The sequence below is a fragment of the Clupea harengus genome, chromosome 1 (assembly GCF_900700415.2).
Source record: "Clupea harengus chromosome 1, Ch_v2.0.2, whole genome shotgun sequence".
Lineage (NCBI taxonomy): Eukaryota > Metazoa > Chordata > Actinopteri > Clupeiformes > Clupeidae > Clupea > Clupea harengus.
In genome coordinates this window covers 29,584,753-29,606,788 of record NC_045152.1, presented here as the reverse complement: position 1 = coordinate 29,606,788, position 22,036 = coordinate 29,584,753, and the positions used below count along the sequence as shown (strand labels likewise).

Below are 22,036 nucleotides of genomic sequence, written 5' to 3'. Positions count from 1 at the left end.
AACTGAAATGTTGCCAGTTTATTTTTTGCACCACACCAGGATAGCGCCTGAATCTCTGCCACAGCGTGTTTTTTTTTTTTTTTTTTTTTTTTTTTTTTTTTTTAGGGCACCACAATAGTCCTAATAGTCTGGTGGACACTGAGTTGTAACTTTTTTCTTGACACCAAGTTTCAGTAAGAGATACTGTATCCCTGTTTTTAACACTGTTCTGAGATGCAGGGTTTGGATAGTAGAGACCCCGGATGTTCCTAGAGCTAATGCGAAACATGAATACAATTACAATGAGATATTAACATGTCAGTGAGAACCGTTTTGATGACATTTTGTTAAGAGGTATCATTTTAGGTTGTCTGAACATGTCTTTGTATGTGTGTTCAACTCATTGTTTGAAAAGACCTGTACATAGCTTGTGTAGCGAGTGTTTGATTTCTCCCAGCTCCAGCTCCAGCTCAGAGGGTGGCGCCTCAGCTGCAGCATAACTCTGCTGCCTCTCTGTCTGCTGAATGACTGGATGGCACAGGAGGGTCCCTTCTTGAGGTCCCCCTCTCTCCCAGTCGTTCACGGTTTCTTTTTTTTTTCTTTTTTTTTTGTTTTGGTTTTGTTCTTCCCCCGTTACTTTCTCTTTTGGTTTCCTTTACACGTCTGGTTCCACCGGACTCTCACCGACTGTCTCTCTCACTTCCTGTGGTTTTTCATTTTTGTATGTGTGACTTTCTTTGTGTCTGTCTCCCCCAGTCATTCTCTCATTTCTATTTTCTTTCGGTACACCTTTTCCTCCCCTCTGCAGGTGGTTCTGGGATTCGTCTGCGAGGCCGACTACAAGCTAGTTGCCAAGGCGATCCGCGACCGCGCGACGGCCATCAAGAGGCAGCGGGAGAAGCAGCGGCGGCTGGCAGAGGCGGCGCAGCGCCACCGGCAGGAGGGGGTCATCGAGGAGGAGCCGGAGCCGCCACCCGAGACCGAACCCCTTGCCACCTCCACCGCCCCTGCCACTGTCATCCTCCCCATTGCCCCCGCCCCCAGAAGCCCCCTGTCCACCTCCTCTTCCTCCTCCCAGCAGTCGTCCGACACCCCCTCCCCCTCCACCACCACCTCCGCCCCTGTGCCCTCCTACACGCCCCCCACCCTCACCATCTCCGGCCCCCTACCCTCCCCCACCCCATCCCCTGCCAATGGCTCCATCGACTCGGGCATCAACGCCAGCTTCACCACCGAGCCCGACGAGCAGGAGGCCGACCAGCAGTCGCACTACATCGTCCGCCATGCCAGCTACTCGTCCGCTACCTGTGAGTGAGAGAGTACACACACACACACACACACACTCACACACACTCACACTCACACTCACACTCACACTCACACTCACACTTATACACATTCACATCCAAACGCAAAAAACACACAACATCCACTACACCAGTTATTCATCTGTATCAATTGTGAGTGAGACAACACAACACAAACACACACACACACACAACACAAACACACACACACAACACAAACACATAGACACTCCCACATGACTCCCCCTTTGGTCCACTAGTGCACAACAACTGTATGTGCTTCCCCTAAGTCAGATATTCGAATCAGCTGTCTCTCCATCTCCCCCAATTATTTATGGGAGGCGGTTGGTTTACCCACCTGGCTAATTTCCAGGTCTCGGGTTGACCAGTGCAGATTCACATGGTTTCCTGAGAAAAGCCCTGCTCCAGAACAGCCCGTACAGCGTGTAAACACCATCCCCACATTGATTTCACTTAAGACTCCTTTAATTACTTACCCAGTCCGGCAGGGCAGCATCTCCTTAACAACAACCATAAGCAGGAACATAACAAGGCCCTTCAGTGTGCCCAAACAAATCCAGAGAGGCGGCTTAGGATGTTTACACATCAGTCATACCACAGGATGGCCACGTTTCATTTCATGTTTTATTATTACTAATATGGCTGTCGTCATTATTTAGTGAGACAGAAGCACAGGGGCCCCAGCAGTACACAGTAAACAGCAGTGTAAATGGCTCTAGCTATAATTTAATCATTTCTGAGTTTATTGTCATGTTGTTTCAAGAGCCATTAGACACATAATGAAAGCACATATTGTGGTGTGGTGTGGTGTGGTGTGGTTTAATGTCCTCTGTGGGGCTGGCGTTCACTTAGAGGAGGGGAAATGCCACTGTGGTGGTGATGCTGCCCATGGTTGTTTATTTCTGTGGCTGTCAGCTCTGTCACGGGGGCTGGATGCAAGCCCAGTCCAGTCTAAGTCCAAGCCCTGCATTTACACAGGCAAGCAGTCCAGGGGCAGCACTGCCCTGTATAGAGACGCAGTGTTAGTGGGATTAAGCAGTTGTGCTGCTCTTTAAGGTGCCTGTTTGTGTGTTTGGGCTATTGTTTGGGCTAAAAGCTATTGCATGCTGAAATGGTATTCTTCTCTGAATCTTCCTCATGTGGTTTTGCTTTATCTTATCTCTCCCCTTCTCTCTCACTCTGTCCATCTTAATGTTTGTTTATCTATCTATCTGCCTGTCTCTAATCATTGTCTCTGTCTGTCGTCATGGCAGCTGACTGCGAGACGGACGGCTACCTCAGCTCCTCCGGGCTACAGGAACCTTCCGAGGGTCCACCCCCAGAGGCAACTCCCACGCCAGTCGCCCCAGCAACCACCGTGGAGACACCTTGCCCCGAGAGTCGACGCCCCGAAGCCGAGCCAGAGGGACCAGTCCCAGCCCTTCGCTTCCCCTCGGTGGGTAGGCTGTGTTCAGGGGGCGAGGTGAGGTATCCCCACCTCCAGCTTCAGGCTCAACATTTCAGAACATTCTAGAACAAAGATGGCCAAGATGACCTCTTGGCAACGGAGGTTGCTAAACAGAATGCAGTGTTTCCGAAGAAGGGTTATTTCGGTGGCAACCTGAATCCTCTATTTGACAAGCATAACAATTAACAATAACAACAATAACAATGCAGTTCAGGCTTTACGTCACACTCTTTCAGTCCATTAAGGTGGCAGAGTAGCCAAGCAGGTGCACACACAACATTGCCCTTGATGTCTCTTCAGTCCATCAGGTTTCACTGCTCAAACACACCAGTCCTAGCCTGGGTTGATGTAGCATCTCACGAGAAGACTCTGTTCGGGTAGTCACCTAGTTCATGGTGGTGTTGCTAAGGACCATTGTTTTCTGCTGTTCCATAACATTCTTCTGTGCTTCTGGATCAACCAGAATGTACAGTTCATTACCACATTCCTCTATACTTCACATTGTCTCTGACATTACCAAAAACCTGAGCTAAACCTTCTTGACATTATATTGACAGACAGCTGGATCTTTGTAGCCGGTTTGGTATTTAAGCATCGTTGCTATTGGGATTAGATAATTAGCTTGAGTGTTTACCAAACACAAAGGTAAGTGTGGGGTCTGTGAACAACACACTGTCTGTGACTCACGTTAGCAGAAGTCCAAATCCAATGGCTTTAAACCTCTAACACAGCCCTTCTGTTCGAATTTACACAGCCTTTCTAGGCGACGGGCAAAATACTGTCATTGATCACTTATTCAGTGTTCTGTGCCCAGTGTCTTTCAGTCTTGATTCATGTGAGGGGGATACGGGGCTGGCAGGCTCCAGCCTTCACAGTATTTTGTGCCTTGGCAACAGAGTTAAGTGTTAACACATTTTCTATTAAATCCCCGGATTTTTCATCATATTTTCCAATGGTTTTTTTTTTACTCTACTCCGTTTTAATTCTGTTTGGCTGACTGGCTCACGGCTGTGCTCCGATCTCTTCCATGCTCAGAGAATGGTCCGAGCTTCTGTAGAACACACTGCTCGCATTGTTAAGCCTCTCAGTGCTACCTCTTACAGGAGACGTATCCAAACCATTGTTCTCCTGTTATCCATAGGAGAAGAATGGTTTGGATACATCCAACATGAAGGCCTGGTCCCAAATTACTCACTATCCCACTAGAGAAGTGTGCTGATTCTATGTTGCCTTGATATGTGAGATATGTGACATGTGACACTCAAAACAGGACTGAAAAGGGTGTTTGGGAGACAGCTCTGGATTACAGTTAGCCCCTCAGGCTTAAACCAGGGAATCTTGGGGTTCAGGGCTTGGGCTCTGTAAAATGACAGGGTTGATGGCGCTATAGAAATAAATAATACTGATTTGAATTGAATCTGACTTTTACCCCACACACCCTCTGGTTTCCCACAGAGCATTGCTGTTTTGCAAGCCGAGAGGCCCCAGTCAGGGATCGGCAGCGGCTTCACCTCACCTGCCGACAGGTAACCTCTGCCTTCTCTTCTTGTGTTAGATGTTAAAAAGAAACAGTGTGTGTGTGCGCGCGCCTAGGTGTGGGTGCATATGTGTCTGTGCGTGTGGGTTAGTGTGTCAGATATTACTGTATGTTTGCACATCTGTGTGTTAGTTTGTGTTTGGTACGCACATGTGAGTGTGCAAGGATTTGCCCTATAGCAATGTCACAACTCCCACTTCGACAGGAGTAGAAGTTTGACATCAACAGTTTGTCCCAGGCAAAGTAGCCCCAACACACACTTACACAGACTCCCAAACAGACCCTTCACTCCCTCACCTGACTGCAGTCATGTGGGCATCTATTGAAGAATACTTTCTGCCAATGTCACACACTTTCTTTCTTTCTTTCTCTCTCTCTTTCTCTCTTTTTCACTCTCTATTTCATACCTATGCACCCTCACATGTACACGGAATGCAAGCGCACAATTTCCTGTGTGCTCTAAGGCTTCATGGCAGGCGCCGCAGCTCTTCTTTGACACTAATGGAGCAGTAAATATCCATCAGGATGGCCCTAATGGAGCCTTTAATGGACTCCAACAGAAGATCATGTCCAGCCTTGAGTCAGAATGCGACTGACTGACTGACTGTAGTCCTTTCAGTCGGCCATGCCTTAGAATAGGGCTTTCAGACCAGAGGTGCCACATTAATACTCATTAATATGATATTTAGATGTGTTTTTGGATGCCATGTATGGAGAAGGAGTCTTTCAACACTGTCATGTGGTTTTTATTTCTTCCACTGGTACAACTTGACATTAATGTCAAGGACGTGTAGGGCAAGATGCCTGTCAGCTCTCAGTGAATAAAGGGGAATTATTCAACACTTCACGTGAACAATAAACACATGAAACATTCACTAACAATAGAATTGAACAGGAAGAAAAGGGGCCACGTCCGCTCCTCTCAGGACCAGCCTCGTGTCATGCGCTCACAGCCTGTCCCACGGACAGCGGGTGACTCTGGACTGGAGCGCATGTGGCCCTGAGCTGGGGTGGATCAGCCCACATCTAAAGACTGACTCAGAGCCATGTGATGGTGGGAAAGCTAAGACAGCCCTAGACCTTAGGCTGTTAAAAGCACAGGTGTCATACAAGCTATCAAAGAAACGTTTTGAACATTTTGTATTGGCCTCATATCTCTGTACACATACAGGGACAAACTTTTACAGATGTACTAAACTTTCATCTTTATCATTCATCTTTTTTCTTAACATTAATTGTTGACCTGTGGCTCCTAGCAATAGCTCTGAGATTTAGCGGTCGCCATTTTCTCATCCTCAACATTGGTTTAAATGGGTTTACCATCCTCATCATTGGTTTAGATGGGTTTCCCATCCTCAACATTGGTTTAGATGAAGTTTTGAAGCTATTTGGGCTTAGGCTCAATACATCATGTGACATCTCTACTCTCTCATCAGCTATGCCTCTGATGTCACCTCTGGTGTGAGTGATGGCTACGAGGGCCTATCAGAGAAGAGCGCGGAGGGTGTCCACAAACGCACAGGTAGCAAGCTCCTCAGGAGACGGACCCGTTCTCGCCTTCGCATCACCGGGGTAGGCGACTTAATCAGTCAATCAAATGAATCATTTCATATGAACACCTTAGAACTGAATTTGTAATCAAATAAAAGTCTGTAGTCTGAAGTGACAGTTGACAAAGTGAAGAGAAATGTGTCGTTAGAGAAGAGGAATGTTATAAATATGTTGTGTACATGACACCACACATACGTATAAATATATACAGCTGAAAGATCTTGTGGGCAACTGCTTAAGTATTGAGAGAGAGAGAACTTCACATCTTAACCCTCAATCAAAAGACAAACAACCTTATTGTTCAATAGTGCTGTCAAAACTCTGTGTCATGTGTCTGCTGACCTACTCCTGAAGTGTGAGATAATGCTAAATACAGTAGATGTTTTGAAAGAAGAGTGGTGGGTGTGTGTTTTCTGTCACTCTATGATATTGTGGGCTTTGAGTGTTTTTATTATGTGTGTGATGGGTGTGCATTTTTGTGTGTGTATAATATGTGTGTTGTTGCTGATGTATGTGTTGTGCGTGTCTTCTCTTGCTGTCTATTAAATTGGACCATATGTGTTTTATAGGCGTGCATTTTTAATATTTGTTTTACTGTAGTTGTGTTTCAGAAGCTTAACTTGTGTGTTATGCCTTTCTGATGTACTTGCGATGTGTGTGTTTGTTTTCTGTCGCTGTCTGATAAAGTGGACCTCGTAGTGGAGTGTGTTAATGTGTGTGGTTGCTGATGTATGCGTGTTGAGTGTGTTTTTCTGTAGCTGTATTAGTAAGCTGAACGTTTGTGTGTGTGTGTGTGTGTGTGTGTGTGTGTGTGTGTGTGTGTGTGTGTGATTCCTGTAGCTGTCTGACAAAGTGGACCGTGTTGTGGAGTGCCAGCTGCAAACACATAACAGCAAGATGGTGACCTTCAAGTTTGACCTGGACGGAGACAACCCTGAGGACATTGCTGCTGTGATGGTGAGACACATACACACAGACACACACACACAGACACGCACACACACACACACACACACACACACATACACGCACGCACACTCACAGACACACACACACAGACACACACACACGCACACTCACACGTGCACGCACACGCATGCATACTAGGGATGGGCATAATTAATCGACGATCGATTAATTGATCATTAAGAATTTCCTCGATGAAATTATTTTTTCATCGATTAAAACTAATGCATGTTCTGTTGCGTAGTGTGCGTGTAATTTATTTATTTTAGGGCTGTCAAAGTTAACACGTTATTCTATGAGATTATTGTGGCCGAGATTAATGCAATAAAATATTTGAACGCAGTTAACGCAACTTTGTTTACTTCCGGTGCGCGTTGACCCATGGCACGAAACTGCCGCGTGTCTGCAGTCAATTTAGATAGAAGAGACCGAGACGGTAGTTGAAGATGGAGAGAGCTGAGGGATTGTTGGGCGGAAAGTTTCTGTTTAAGAGGCAAAATGACAGAACAATCGACAAAACTAAAGTTGTATGTAGCATTTGTCAAGCTGAATGTAGCTATTACAGAAGCAGCTCGTCTTTAAGTTATCACCTTAATGCAAAGCACCCGACAGAAAGCAGTCCCAGGTTAGATGGTCGCCAACCCACACTCCACGACTTCTCTAGGAAATGAACTAGACCAGTCCGTGAAAAGGTTACCAACGCTGTAGCAGTTTAGGTTGCCGGTGACTGTCGGCCCATCAACATAGTTGAAGACGGTGGGCTGACTGAGGTGATTCGAATTGCTTCAGGGGACAATTCTTACGATTTACCGTCGAGGGGCACCATTGTGTCTCGCATATATTCCTTGTATGACGGCGAGAGAGCACGAAAAAAATACAATTGAACAACAGTGTCTAAAATACACGCTGTCTGAAGTGATTACTCGTTAATTTATAAGATTTAGTCTTGAGAAGAAAACAAACTTTTAATCACGATGAATCTAGATGAATGAATTTCAAAATGTGAGATTAATTAGTTAGAGAGAAAAAAAAGTTGTGTTTATGAGCACCGGCTTCTAGCTGTCGGCTCCGCTGCTTAAGAGTACAGCAGCGCATATTTTCAAGTGTAACCATTGAACGGATCCCGTTTAACTGCCACAAGAGTTGTCCATCTTGTAAGTTTAACTGCCACAAGAGTTGTTCATCTTGTAATAAAGATCTCAATGAGGAAACACGCTGTGTTTTTTTCTATTTTCACTGCATTTTAATATAGCCTATAAATAGTGAATTTTAATATAAAAATATTAATGATTAATCGAAAATCGATCGTTAATTCTCCCGACGATCGATTAAGACAATTTAATCGAATGCCCATCCCTAATGCATACACACACACACACACACACACACACACACACACACACACACACACACACACACATACACACACATACACGCGCACACACACACACACACACAGACACACACACGCACGCACACTCACAAAAGATGTCTAAACTGAGAGAGACCCAGCTGTTTGTGTGGTTGGAGTCAAATTCATCAAAAATAGCAGAATGTGAGGTGAGGTGTTTCAGTGCCTGGTGTGCAATATGGGAGTCTGTGTGTGTGTGTGTGTGTGTGTGTGTGTAAACCAGTGAACATTGCTTGCATGTTTTCATTTGCACAATATCTTTACTTTCCCTGCTTTCAAAGCTTTGCTTTGTGTATTTCTGTGAATAACGTCTTTTTAAAACATATTTTTAATCACTCCAGGTTTTACATCGTATTTATGCTGCAAACTGCAAAAAAGCAAATGTCAGTACATTAGCAAGCCTCTCACGACTGCAGCACTTAGAGCATGTTTTCCTCGTGAGGACGGAAATGGCATGTCAAATAGAAATCAGGCAAAGTGTTTCAAGTGGCTCAATCAGTGCATCAGACGCTTGAGCTTTTGGTCAGGTTTGAGAGTTTGGAGAGTTTTGTATTTTTATGCTGAGGTCAGTTAAGTTAAGTTAAAATGTAGGCTTGCCAACTAAAATGTAGGCTTGCCGACTGTGCATTAGATGAGATTTTGAGCTGTTAAACAAGGAGAAAAAGACCTTGCCTGACTGCTTGGGAAGGGGCCAGGGTACCTTATGGGCTTTCATGAGAAGTGAAGCAGATTAAAACTTTTTCCATCGGTCAGGCCTGCTGTAAATGTTATGGACAGAGTCGTTTTGGCTAAGATCTGCAATATTGCACACACTCACACACTTTGTAACTCCATAATGCTGACGACAGATTTCAGACAATCCTCAGATAAAAACTAAGAGCAGATAAAAGCTAGACCTCTGACGTTTCACAGACACACACACACACACACACACACACACACACACACACACACACACACACACACACACACACACACACACACACACACTAGACCCACTTATATGTCATATAAGTCAGAGATAGTGTCTACCAACAGAGGCGTTGTAAAACACTGTGGATGATCTAGGTCAAGTTTTATATAGCCAGATTTCTTAAGATGTTTTTTTTTACAGACACACAGGGTATTACCCAATGGCTTTACAATAGCACAGGTTGAAGTAGACCATATGCTGCTGAACTTTAAAGCCGAGCTGTGCACCATAGAGGTAACAGCAGACTTCGGAGTGGATCCAGACTCGGTCATCTCCTACCTGCTATCTGGGGCAGCTTTCTGCAGCACCACCCTATCGGCCTCTTAGACACAGCAATTGAGTCCCGTGAAAACAGATCCATCATCATCAGTCCTCAGGCTCTGTGGGAATATACTTGAACCTGCCCCAGCTGCAGGGGCCTAGATAACCGCAGCCTCTGGCACCGATCCGGCCCTGGTCTGGCACCGACCCGGCCCTGGTCTGGCACGGATCTGCACCGGATCCATTCTAAAGTCGCTCAGTCTCTGGAAGAGTACTCCATGCAAAGTTTTCATTTGATGACAGTATAATATGAACTAATGTTAAATCTGAAGCTTGCGAGTAGTGAAGATAACTTTATTTTAAGTAAGCAGTAATTTTAGCTAATGTGGGCTATAATGTTTTAATCTAATAATCTAACTGACGAGCAATACATACGGTAACAAACATGTTGGCACCATGACCAAAAATGATATATGAAGAAGACCTATTTCTTTCAGTCTTTGTCAAATTGCAATGCGGAAAAATTCAAGCGTTGTGATATCGATATGTATTTATTCAGTTCATGTAATTCAACATGCCATTTTGCATTGAGGACATGTAAAGTAATGACATAGAGTATGCATATAGTTTTAAATTTGATTAACTGACATTACTTCTACAAGACACACAAATGGTCAGAGTCATACACATAAACACACCTAGGCAGATGTATCATGAGCAAGACCTGGACGAAGACTTTTTTTTTGATGTGAAGTGGTTAAGGCTTCTCACAGATAGTAGCTGAGACTGGAGCAAATCAGGCCCTGATCATGTCCTCAGTGAGGTCCTCTCCAGTGTGGAGCTGACTTCCATGGAGGTGGAAAATGCTGAATCCCCCTTTTCCACTAACAGGCAATGCTGTGTGTCCTGTGCTCTGCAGTGGGCACCGGGAGAGGAGAGGGGGAATACTAGCTGACTCACTTTCCATTTGTATTCTCTTCCATTCTTTCTCTTTCTCTCTCCCTCTCTCTCTCTCTCTCTATCTCTCTCTCTCACAGGTCATCAGAGAGTTCATTCTGCCATCCGAGCAAGAGGGTTTCATCTACCGTATGCGTGACATCATCAACAGGGCGGAGGCTCTGATGAGGAGAGAGCCAATCGGGTTCCTGCAGGGCGAGGGCTCTCGGCTCTCTTACCTGAACGGGGTGGGAACTCTCTCTGGGTCACAGGTGAGTGACAGTGAGATTTAGCCAATCGGTGTCGAGAATTGTTTAAAGTTGAGAGTGGGTGCAAGATCCTACTGACCTACTGTCATTTAAAGCCATGCATTAACAACTCTAATAGAACATCTGGTAGTGTTTCCCTTCATCTCAAGTCATCTCAATCATCTGTCTACTAATCCCATCAGCAGAACATAGAACATCATGATATCATGGAATTAATGAACAATGCAGAGAATCTTTACAGTTCATTTCATTCCATAAACTCTTCTTACGCAGTAGGTTGCAACATTGCTGCAACGTTTTTTTTCGGAATTTGAGCATAAAACATCAGTCTACAGAGCAAACACACTCTGACATCACGGGATTCATGCTAACTCACTACAACATTCAAAACAGACAAGGGAGATTCTGAACAGAGCACAAGTGTTAACAGTGAAAATCAACCAGACGAGGCGTGAAATACTGTTGTCTTGCTGTCAAAAACACTCTTTCTCTCTTACGCGCACGCATGCACACACACGCACGCACACACACACCCTACATGACTGCTCACTTATCAGAATGATTATACTCCAACACACTCACCCTAATAATATCTGTGTCTTCATCATCATCCTAATGATTTCAATGCAGTTTTTCAATCCTGGAGGAATGGAAGTCTGTCTTCCCTACACCAGTGAAACTAACATAATTACTGCAGCTATCTATTATATGACAAATAGTAGCCTTTAGCCTTTAGCCTTTAGCCTGCAGCAGTCCTCCCCCAAAGTTTCCTCTGTTCTCAGATCAGTTTGTTTTGTAGCCGGCTCCGTGGTTACCTTGTTATCTTTATCTGCCCCATATCTGCCCCATATCTGCCCCCTGCTCTTTCATCCCGGCGCTGCCGAGGTCGTAGCTCTGTGGCCAGATTAGCAGGCGTCCCTGAGCCTGGCGGCACACAGTGAGCAGCGGTCATTAGATGAGATTAAACGCTTAGCTATTGCCTGAGATTAGTATCTCTCGTCTACTGACAAGAATAGATGAAAGGAGGGGTCAGATGACACACACACACACACACACACACACACACACACACACACACACACTCACACACACACATACTAACACACTCACACACACACATACTCACACACAAGCATACTAACATACTCACACACACACACTAACAATAACGTGTGTGTGTGTGTGTGTGTGTGTAAGGAAGTGACAGAGCTAGTCATTAGGATCCCTAGGCCATAAGATGCTGCTGTTTCTCATTGAGTTAATTTCTCTGTGTCAGATTAGCCCCATTTTTTCTTGTTTCTCTCTCTTACACACACACACACAGACACACCTCTGCTCCATTTGTCTTTTCAGCCCAGATGAACTGATTCTCTTTGTCTGTTTTGCTATCAATTTTTATTTTCTCACTTCCTTGATTCACTATTATTTCTTCCTCTCTCTCTCTGTTTATCTTTCTATCGCTGTCTCTCCCTCATCCCCTCTTCTTTCTCCTGCAGCCAAACCTGCACACACAGGGGCTGGCGCGGACACACTCTTCCTCCTCTCTGCCAGGTAAACCTCAGTGGTGACTTCATCCTCAGACCCCTTACCTGTACCTCACCCATGGCTCTCAATATGTACAAACAACATATGGCAGTACACTGACAGAGTGTATGAGTAGTTACTTCTCTGATTATCTGTGTGTGTGTGTGTGTGTGTGTGTACGTGTGTGTGTACATGTGCGTTTGTGTATTCTTCTCTTCCAGACTACGCCGCTGCCAGTGTTGGCCAGGCAGCCCGAGGCTCCTCTCCCGCCCTGGCTGGAGACTTCCTCCTGGAGCCTGACGGAGCTCCTCTCACTCGACCTCTCCGCTCTCAGTCCTTCCACACCACCTCAGGTAGACCAGCACGTCTGTGACCTTTAACCTCAGTCACCCCCGAAAGCCCAACACCACCTCAAGTACACTGTCACATCCACGACCTCTCACCCCTATTAACTCCAAAAAGCCCATCACACACCTCAGGTAGCCGTTCTACGCTAGTATACAGTCATCTTAAGCGCTCACCCACGGGAACAACCACTAGAACGTTCCGTACCATCACCTCTTTTCAAAATAACTTTGACTGAAACATGTGGTGTCGTGGCCCATTTCAGTGGACACCAATTCATGAGCTCTGCTCCCCATCAACATTGTAAAGCGAAGACGGAGAAGTTGGGTTGTGTTGTACTCTTCACTCTGTTTGCTCTTAGTGGTTCTGACTGAGGGCAATAGTTGGTAATACGGAATACATATAACATCCTTTTCAGATATCGGAGGTGTGTGTGTGTGTGTGTGTGTGTGTGTGTGTGTGTGTGTGTGTGTGTGTGTGTGTGCATGGCAACGGTCAAGTGACATCAGCGGCAGCAGGTCGTTATTGGTGACGTCACTGGTGTCTTTTATCACCTTGCGAGGCGGGTACCCGGAAGGGATGTGTGGTCGTCGTGGGGACGGAAGATTGACTAATGTTGTCACAGGGACCGTAGCGATCGATGTGCTTCCAGACAGCTCATTAAGGCTGGCCCAGACAGGGGCATCACCGCAGCCAAGCCCTCACGACACACACTGCAAATGGCAGGAAGAGGGTCAGGCTGACACGAGCAGCAGAGACACGTGCTGGCTTTAAGATATTCATGTGTCAACCTGGTTTTCACCATGGGAACTGCCACTTGAGAATGAAAAGAATGTTGTGCTGATGTTGCTACTTTTAAATCAAGGCTCAAAACGTTCTTGTTTTGTCGGGCTTATGAACAATGATTTGCTTCACCAAGAGCACCCCCACAAATGAGTACCTTGTTAAGTCGCCTTGTTGGGTTGAGAGATATATATATATTCCTGTTCGCCTGGTTGGGTTTGAACGAACTTTTACATTTTTGTTTATTATCTTCTTTTTACTTGTTTCACTTTACTCTTATTTTTCTATCCTTTTATTTATTCTATTTATTTCAATTCTTTATTGTCTTTATATGTAAAGCATATTGAGTTGCACATGTGTATGTGTAACACCGGGTCTCAGTAAAGTGATGGCAATCTTTTTTAATTTCTTTTTACCTGATAGAGATAAGATATCTATTAGCAGATAGATAATATCTGATTTAAATGTCTCTTCTGTCTTTTTTTCTCTTTTTCTATTTTTCATTCTCTATTTGTCTTCTTACTCTCTCTCTCTCTCTCTCCTTCTCTGTCCTTCTCTCTTCTAGGCTCCTCTCAGTCCTACTATCCCGGTGTCTCTCACTACCACCCTCACTACTCCCACCCGGACTCAGTGCCTCTGCTTGTGCCCAACCCCATGCCCCAGTACCCCAATCCGCCCCCGCAGCAGTCGCCCTACGTGCCAAACGCCCACTACCCCCACCATTACCCCCCACCCCAGCAGCAGCAGCAGCAGCAGCAGCCGCCGCCGCAGCAGCAGCGCAACCCCAGCAAGTCCCCGCTGGCACTCTCCACACTTACCAGGGTGCCCAGTATCACCAGCCTTGCCACCCCGTCCTCCTCCTCAGCTGGGTTCTCAGGGCAACAAGTGGGGTCAGAGGTCACCATGGCGGGCGAGGGTGCCCACCGCTCACCCCCAGCGGGGTCGTTGAGTGGGGTTGCCCCGCAGGGTGCTGGCATGTGGCCCACAGACAACCAGCCTCTCTTCTCCCTCGCCAACGTGCTCTCACTGGCCATGAGCGTGGCACAGTCCTTCATGCCGCCCACCACCATGCCCAGCGGACTCAACCCAGGCTTCCACCCCCACCTGGGCACCACGCAGGCTGGCTACCCGCCCATCTACGCCCCCCAGCACCAGGCCTCCATGCTGGGGCAGTACCTGGATATGCACCAATACCAGGATGCCAGCCACCCTCAGATGGCCTATCAGATGCCAGTGCACGACGCCCAGGAGGGAGGCTACAACACTAGCCAGTCCATGGGGGGTTCAATGGGAGGGTTGAAGGTGAATGTGCCTCCCGGGGGCTCACCACTCACAGGGTCCATGGAGGACCTGCGGGCTGCAGTGATGAGGACCAGACAGGCTGGGTTCATAGACTCCAATCCCCCTGTTGCCACTGCTGCTGCTGCCTCTGCCTCTGCTCCTGGAGCTCCAGTGGGAACCAAGTCAGGGCCCCAGGGTGAGACCCTCGCCTCCAGCCCCAGAGACGTGAACCGAGAGCGGGCAGGCAGCTCGGCATCCACCTCCACCTCCACCTCCCCCTCCCCCTCACCCCTCACCACTTCCTCCTCACCGGCTTCATCAGGGCCCTCCAGCCCACAGAACACGGTGAGTCACACACATGCTCACACACGCTCACATACACACCAGGGTTTCTGAGACACTTTTTTCATTTTTCACAAATTTGAAACTTACCGGTGTAGTATCAATTTATTAGTATAGTATCAACTTACCGTATCAATAACAATCAATGTTACAAACGCAAATATAATGTAGCCTATATCAAACACAGTGTATCCTATCAAACTATCCTACATAGCTATGTAAAACTAAAGATCTAAAGATGTAAAAAGAAAGGAACTGAAGTTAAACTGGGGTAAAAACATTGTAGCTTTTAAATGCGCATGATGAACAGGACTATAGAAATGCATTGTTCATTGTTGCTAGCTCTATCTAGGTAGTTGGGAAACCATAGTTCTTGCATTATGTACACTGAAAGTTATAATCTACAACTACACAATGTTATTATCAAAGCAATGTACAAAGTACTATGAGACGAGATAAATCCTATAAATTGTTTATTAGTACAACATCAGAACTAAACTGCCCTGAACAGAACTGAAATATAACAATTTGATTAGTTAATCACTGTGTGTCTGACCATCAATATTAGATTTTCTATTCATTGGCACTACTGCGGACGTGGTGAAGGCTTTGGAGGGCGGAGCTCAGACTGAAGCTTCACGGAGAATGAAATGTGATTGGATAAAATCTGATAGGAGTAGGAAGCAGTCGGATTTCGTGACACGCATTGATCAATAAAACACACAATAACATTATAGTTATTGATTTATGTGAATTGGTTCAAACACAAATGTTCTGTTTAAGGCTACGTTTTGTATGAGCGTTATTACAGGACATTTTGTTTTGAATTAATCAGGTTTTCTTTATTGATTTACTTTATTTGTATTATTGTGTATCCGTCTCCCGCCAGGTGTCCGCCGCCAGTCAGGCCACGCCTGTTCTTCTAACTGTCTGTGAAGCCAGCAACAGCAGCAGCAGCGTTACAAAAGCCAGACTCACTCCCATCTCTGAGGGTGAGTTCACCACAGGCCATTGTCCTGCTGTAGCCTGATTCACGTTTGGGATGCTGGTATTTGGTTTTAGTTATGATTACAGATGACGTTTACACACGGCGGCCTTTTATGCCAAGTAACTGAGTGTTAAAAAAGTATGCATGTCATCCGTATATCTGCACACTTAAAATCAGACCTTGTGTGACCTTAGAGTTGATGTCACCCTGCTCCGTCAGTTAATCTGCACTTTCCACAATGGGGCTTGTTATGACTGGTAAATGGGAAAGGAAGGACAGTGAGTAATATACACTCACATAAATAAATTCATAGGTTTAATTGTGCCTGGAATGGAAACAAGAGTTTACAGTTACTTTATGTACAATTAGAAGTACTTCATGTACTGTACTCCTAATCATTAATTAAATGAGCATAAATTGCATAATTTTATATATATATTTTAATATTACCAGCTCTAGTGATGGTTTTATTGAGAGTAAATACGAATATTTTCAGCTCATGTTGGCGAGACAGGACAGGGCAGGGAAGGGCAGGATGGTGTGATGTTTAATTAGGTTAATGTCTACTACTACTACCTGCTCTACTCTTGTAACCTGCTACCATCTACTTAAAATAGCCATGATGCTGACCTGTTGAAATCTCTGAAATCCTAGGCAGCTACAAGATAAGAAAAGAACACAGTTGTGTGTGATTTCTGTGTGGAATGCTATCTATGGTGGCCTTTGGTAAAAACTGCACTTTGTACTCACAAATATTTCATCAAGTAAATGCACTATTTCATCAAGTAAATGCACTATTTCATCAAGTATGCAACAGAACTAGTTCACAGAGTTCACAGAGTCACCTAGAGTTCAGAGACGCAAGGCAGAGGAAGTGTGGTGTGTTCAAGAAGTGCTTGTGGGCCCCACAGGCCCGTGGGCTACGTGAGCCATCAGCTGCACACACACCAAGCTGTGGTTAGGATCTTAGAGCAGAGGCCCTAGCAGGTGCAGCGCTGCCGATTAGTGTTTACCGTGAGAGTGAGTGAGAGGGGGCGTTTAGGGAACGTCAGCAGCTTGTTACTCTCCGCTGATAAGACACACTCACACTGTGTTACACTATAACTGGTCTGTGTGTGTGTGTGTGTGTGTGTGTGTTTGGGGTTTCAGGTTTCAGGTCCCCATGACTGTGATTTGTACCGTTATGAACAATAGATTTATCCAGTTTTAATAGTTTTTTTGTTATTGTTGTTTTTGTTATAAATATTGTTTTGCAGAGGGGGAGATTTCCCAGGAGCATTTGGTCACATCAGACTTTGATGGTTTGTAGACATTTGTAGAGTGCAGTCAAGTCTGCCATCTAGTGTATAAGATGAATTCATCTGATAATCTAGCCACCTCATTTATCCACATTTGTCTTTTTCTCTGTGGTTTTCTCTCACGGTAAAAAAACTATTCCGACCCGAAACCACATATTTTAAATAAACTCTTAATGTTTTGGGGAAATGAAATGAAATGAAATATTAATATTTTAGAATGAAAGCAGGGAAAGAGGTCTACCCTTTGTAAATGTTTGACTAATAAATATGAATCCTATTTCTTCCATTTCTCTCTCTCTCTCTCTCTCTCACACACACTCACACTCTCTCACACACACACACACACACACACACACACACACAGTGAAAAAACCCGTGACAGTAGGGCGTTTCCAGGTGACCCCAAGCGTGGACATACCAGCCGCCCCTCACCACCACGTCCGTCCCCCAACCCCTCCCCCAGACACGCCCCCACCTACCAGCAGCGAATCAGACAGCAGCACCGAGGAACAGAGCGAATCCGAGACCAGCTTCAGCACCCTCACCGTCTCGCCCCCGAACAAAGCGCCTGCAGGCTATCCCCTCCACTGTGAAGAAGAGAAGGAGGAGAGAAACGAGGAGGACAAGGAGGAACAGGAGCAAGACCAGGAGGAGGAGGAGAGAGAGGAGGGAGAGAGAGAGCAGGGGGAGGGAGAGGAGGACGACAAGGGGAGGAGGGGGGAGGGGCGGCGCATCAGCCTAAGCCTCTGGGAGGGAACGGCGGGGAGTCCCCTGATGACCAGCGCCCCCAACCAGCCGTGGATGAGCTACACGCGCAGCGCCTCCTACGTCAGCAGCGACGAGACCGAGAGCGACGACGACGACATGTGGGAGGAGCTACACCAGCTGCAGCTCAGGTGGGCGGAGCCTGTGTGAAGAAGGGGTTTGACCACATTTAGACATCTGTGTATGGGCTCAGGCTTTTTAAATGATTGCTTAAGGGTACATTTGTCCATATTCTCGTGAAGTAGAGGGGGTAAAGTGTATATCAGTGTGTGTGGGTGCCTGGTTTTGGGCATAAACCTATGAGTAGGTATATGAGGTAGTTTCTTATGTAATAACAGCTAGAACTGTATGGGCTTTGTGTCTCTTATTCTATCTCTCCATCCTTTACCTTCACCCTCTTTTTCTCTGTCTGTCTATCTCTCATTCCCTTCTTCCTTTACTTTCTCTCTCTCTGTCTCTGTCAGGCACCTGTCTGAGGTGCAGACTCTGCAAGCTACCCAGAAGCGAGAGATTGAGGAGCTGTATGAGCGGATGGGTAAAGTGCCTCCCCCTGGTATCGTCTCCCCGGCCGCCATGCTCAACAGCAGACAACGCCGCCTGTCCAAGAGCGGTGGCTACCCCTCCTCCCGCAGAAACAGTCTGCAGAGGCTGGACATAATGCCCCCTGCTGGTAAACACACACACACACACACACACACACACACACACACACACACACACACACACACACACACACACAGGTAGACATGCACACGCGCACACGCGCACACACGCACACGCGCACACACACACACACACACACACACACACACACACACACACACACACACACAGAGACACAGGTACACATTCACACACACACACACACACACACACACACACACACAGAGACACAGGTACACATTCACACACACACACACACACACAAACACACCCTCACTCACACTCTTACACTTATACAAATACATACACAGTCAAAACAGCCACAGATGTGAGGAACATGAAGATGTGTGTCTGTTGCTTGTCTTCAGCCTTTGACCTCTGACCCTCTTTTTGTCCTAGGCATCATGCGGAAAAATTCGGTCAGCGGCAGCAGCAGTGGCTCACAAGACAGGAACAACAAGGCCGTGACTTTCGCCCCGGACTTCAGCCGCATGGTGAGTCCCCCCCCCCCTCACTCTGACCCCACTGTGGGTCAAGGACTCGAGCACACATAATTAATTTAAACTATATTTAGTATGTATATACTGTACTTATGCAGGGATCACCTACAACTGAATCTATAAATGTGGATGGTGCGTATGGTGCTTCCAGTCCAGGGTTAATCAGTGAAAAAGACAATAGATAAACAATAGATATGACAACAATGCAGAGAGAAACGGCAGTCTGTTTTCATCCAGTCATGGTAGATTCTCACAGTTCACCATCTAATGTTCCATATTCACGTCTTTCCTGTTAGTAAGCTTCTAGCCGACAAGATTCACCGCCAGCCCCCCACACCAACAAGAGGAAGTGATGTCACAGGAGGGCCTCCAGCTTCCTTTCAAGAGGAAGACACAGGAAGGCAGGACAAAGCAGGACACACACAATAGTGTGTGAAAATAGCCTCCCAGAGCCTTTGACAAGAAGCCATTGTTTGGTGCACAATCATACACACACTGCCGCTGAATCTTACAGCTGTGTAATACAGCTCAATCTGAGTGTGTGTCTCTGTGTTTTCCTCCTTAGTTTGTATGCAGTACAATCAATGGATTTCACCTCCCCCTTTTCAGAAACTCTTAATTTCTCTTTGCACTTTCCTGTTTTACTTTGATCATCTGCCTGTCTTGAATGTAGCCACAGCGCCTCCTAGTGGTGAAGACGTGTAAATGCACCTTTCACTCGCTGCCTATTTCCATTTGCTGTGTAGAGAGAGACATCAGCCAGCCTCCCAGTTCTACCAGCTTTAAACATTTTCTAACTGCAGTAATGATGTTAAATGTTTGTGAGCTTTGTAAATTACAAATTGTGTGTAGTTATGTTATTTTGTTTCATATTTAAGTATGACTTTTGTTTAATTCTGCAAGATCACATCAAAAATATGTCAGAATGACAGAGTATACAGAATGACAGAAACATAATATTTAATATGATAATATGATGATTTAACTAATTGATAATATTGATGAAATAGTGATGCAAAGAAAACATAACTGACAAAAACATTGAAGAAAATATTCAGCTTTACCACTTGGTTTTGCACATGACAGACCATTAGAGTACTCTCTTGCATACTGTTCAAGTGTCAGGGTCAGTATCCTGACACGTTCACTATCCCAGCCATCCCCACTAAACTGCACAGGTCACCTTTTAAAACCCAGTGCAGAGTTCAGCCAAAACTTTGGGATTGTCGTGAATTCCAAATATCTTTGGCATACAAAAAGCTGGTAATCAGATCCCCTCAAGACTGTAGGCGGTCGACCTTGACCTTGACAGATTTATATGTGCACACTACAGCCCCCAAGAAAACCCATCAGCCCAGAGAGTTGCTAATTCTAACCCAGCCCTAATCTGGCTCTGACCTGGCTCAGAACCGGCCTTGATCTGGTAGGGATCTGCAAATCACTACCAAAGACCAACAGCAGCTGAAGAACTATCCAACGCCAGGAACTCCATTTTGTGGGTGAATTGTGGAACCAGTGTCCCGCTCTCACCTTAATGCACAGCCACAGGACAGGATTACAGCCTCTCCCCAGGATGCATCCCGTTTCTGATGGGGAAAATCCCATGTTGCGTATATATGTCACATTAATTCAGCATCCTAAATTGGATCACCTGATTTCTGTCCAATATATTCTTACTCCACTGTCTTAATCGCACACCCTTTAACAGGGCAGCCATGTTGGACACAAAAAGCTGCTACTCAGGAACAGATAAGGCCCAGATCTGTCTGAAAACTGGCCCAGAGTAAGCAGCCATCTCTAACACTCGTTAATCTCTCTTCTTCTTCTTCTAGATCTGAGCTGACACAATGCACTTTTTCTTCTGAGGGATCTCCCATTAAGTTGATGTCAAGCAATCTCTGTAAATAGCGATGGGCGGGTTAAAAAAAGACCATGCCCTTTCAAATACGTTTTCTTGTGTGCTTCAGCCTATGCAGTCGTGTCTAAAAAAAAAATGCTGATACTCTAACAAACACAAAATAATTTGAAATTAAGCTGTGAAGACTGTTGCCTCAGAGTCAGTATATATAAGGATGCCGTAAGAAGTGACACAGATTGTATTCTTCTAAAAACAACGACGAGATTTATATATTTAGATAAAGAAATATGATGTTGTATTATATTCTGTTAGGAAATTATGTCGTACTGCCATGCAGGTTTTGTGCCTTTTGAATTTTTTTTTTACCCCAAGAGCTTGATTGTTGTTTCAAAAATCATGTTTGTAAATAATGATAATACATGAAACTTTAAAATGTGTCTCGTGTGGTATTCAAACTTCACAATATTTTTTCCATCTGTCTTGATGTCTGTCTCTCTCTGTGTCAACACAGACACAAACACACACACACACACACACACACACACACACACACACTTAAGAATCATATAGCAAATATATGAGGCATCCATACGTTTTGAAGCAGCCGTTCAGTGATATTGTAGAGGTAGTATATAGTACACTTCTTTAGCAGACATAATCCCCGTGTGACTCAGAGCGCGCTGAGAGAAAGCAGAGCCACAGTTGGACCCATACCCATAGCACTGGTTAAACTTACGTATATTGTCAGAAAACTCTCCAGAATATATAGCCACACCTGGAGACTGTCCTTACATCACGTTTGGACCCAACAGACCTCCTAGCCTGGGTTTAAACTACTCTGAGATGTTGCCACCACTTCCTCATTTACCTGGTGATAAAGAATGTAATGTCGGGTGGTGAACATGCAGATTCTTGTTGGTGCTAGTAAAACATGAGCATATCCACACCGTGCTCTTTTGCTCTGTCTTTAACTCTTAGCACGCTAAATAGCTACATTTTGCTACAATAAACACTTTCAATATTGTGTTATT

At 45.4% G+C, this 22,036-nt stretch overlaps 1 protein-coding gene across 3 annotated transcripts in view; it reads left to right on the top strand.

The window, feature by feature from the left end:
• The window catches only part of wnk4b (WNK lysine deficient protein kinase 4b), a 76,217-nt gene extending 54,775 nt beyond the window's left edge, over nt 1-21,442 (top strand). The window contains exons 7-21 of one of the 3 annotated variants that reach the window (XM_042708679.1): nt 788-1,286; nt 2,561-2,742; nt 4,210-4,280; nt 5,728-5,863; nt 6,683-6,799; nt 10,491-10,661; nt 12,155-12,209; nt 12,404-12,535; nt 13,876-14,936; nt 15,823-15,925; nt 17,178-17,222; nt 17,584-18,115; nt 18,449-18,654; nt 19,047-19,141; nt 19,444-21,442. In XM_042708679.1, coding sequence (XP_042564613.1) covers nt 788-1,286; nt 2,561-2,742; nt 4,210-4,280; nt 5,728-5,863; nt 6,683-6,799; nt 10,491-10,661; nt 12,155-12,209; nt 12,404-12,535; nt 13,876-14,936; nt 15,823-15,925; nt 17,178-17,222; nt 17,584-18,115; nt 18,449-18,654; nt 19,047-19,141; nt 19,444-19,446 — 3,408 coding nt within the window. In that variant the 3' untranslated portion in view covers nt 19,447-21,442. Of the gene's footprint in view, nt 1-787; nt 1,287-2,560; nt 2,770-4,209; nt 4,281-5,727; nt 5,864-6,682; nt 6,800-10,490; nt 10,662-12,154; nt 12,210-12,403; nt 12,536-13,875; nt 14,937-15,822; nt 15,926-17,177; nt 17,223-17,583; nt 18,116-18,448; nt 18,655-19,046; nt 19,142-19,443 lie in introns of all 3 variants that reach the window. The other 2 variants (XM_031575293.2, XM_042708680.1) reach the window with 2 other exon arrangements.
• The last annotated feature ends 594 nt before the right edge of the window (nt 21,443-22,036 follow it).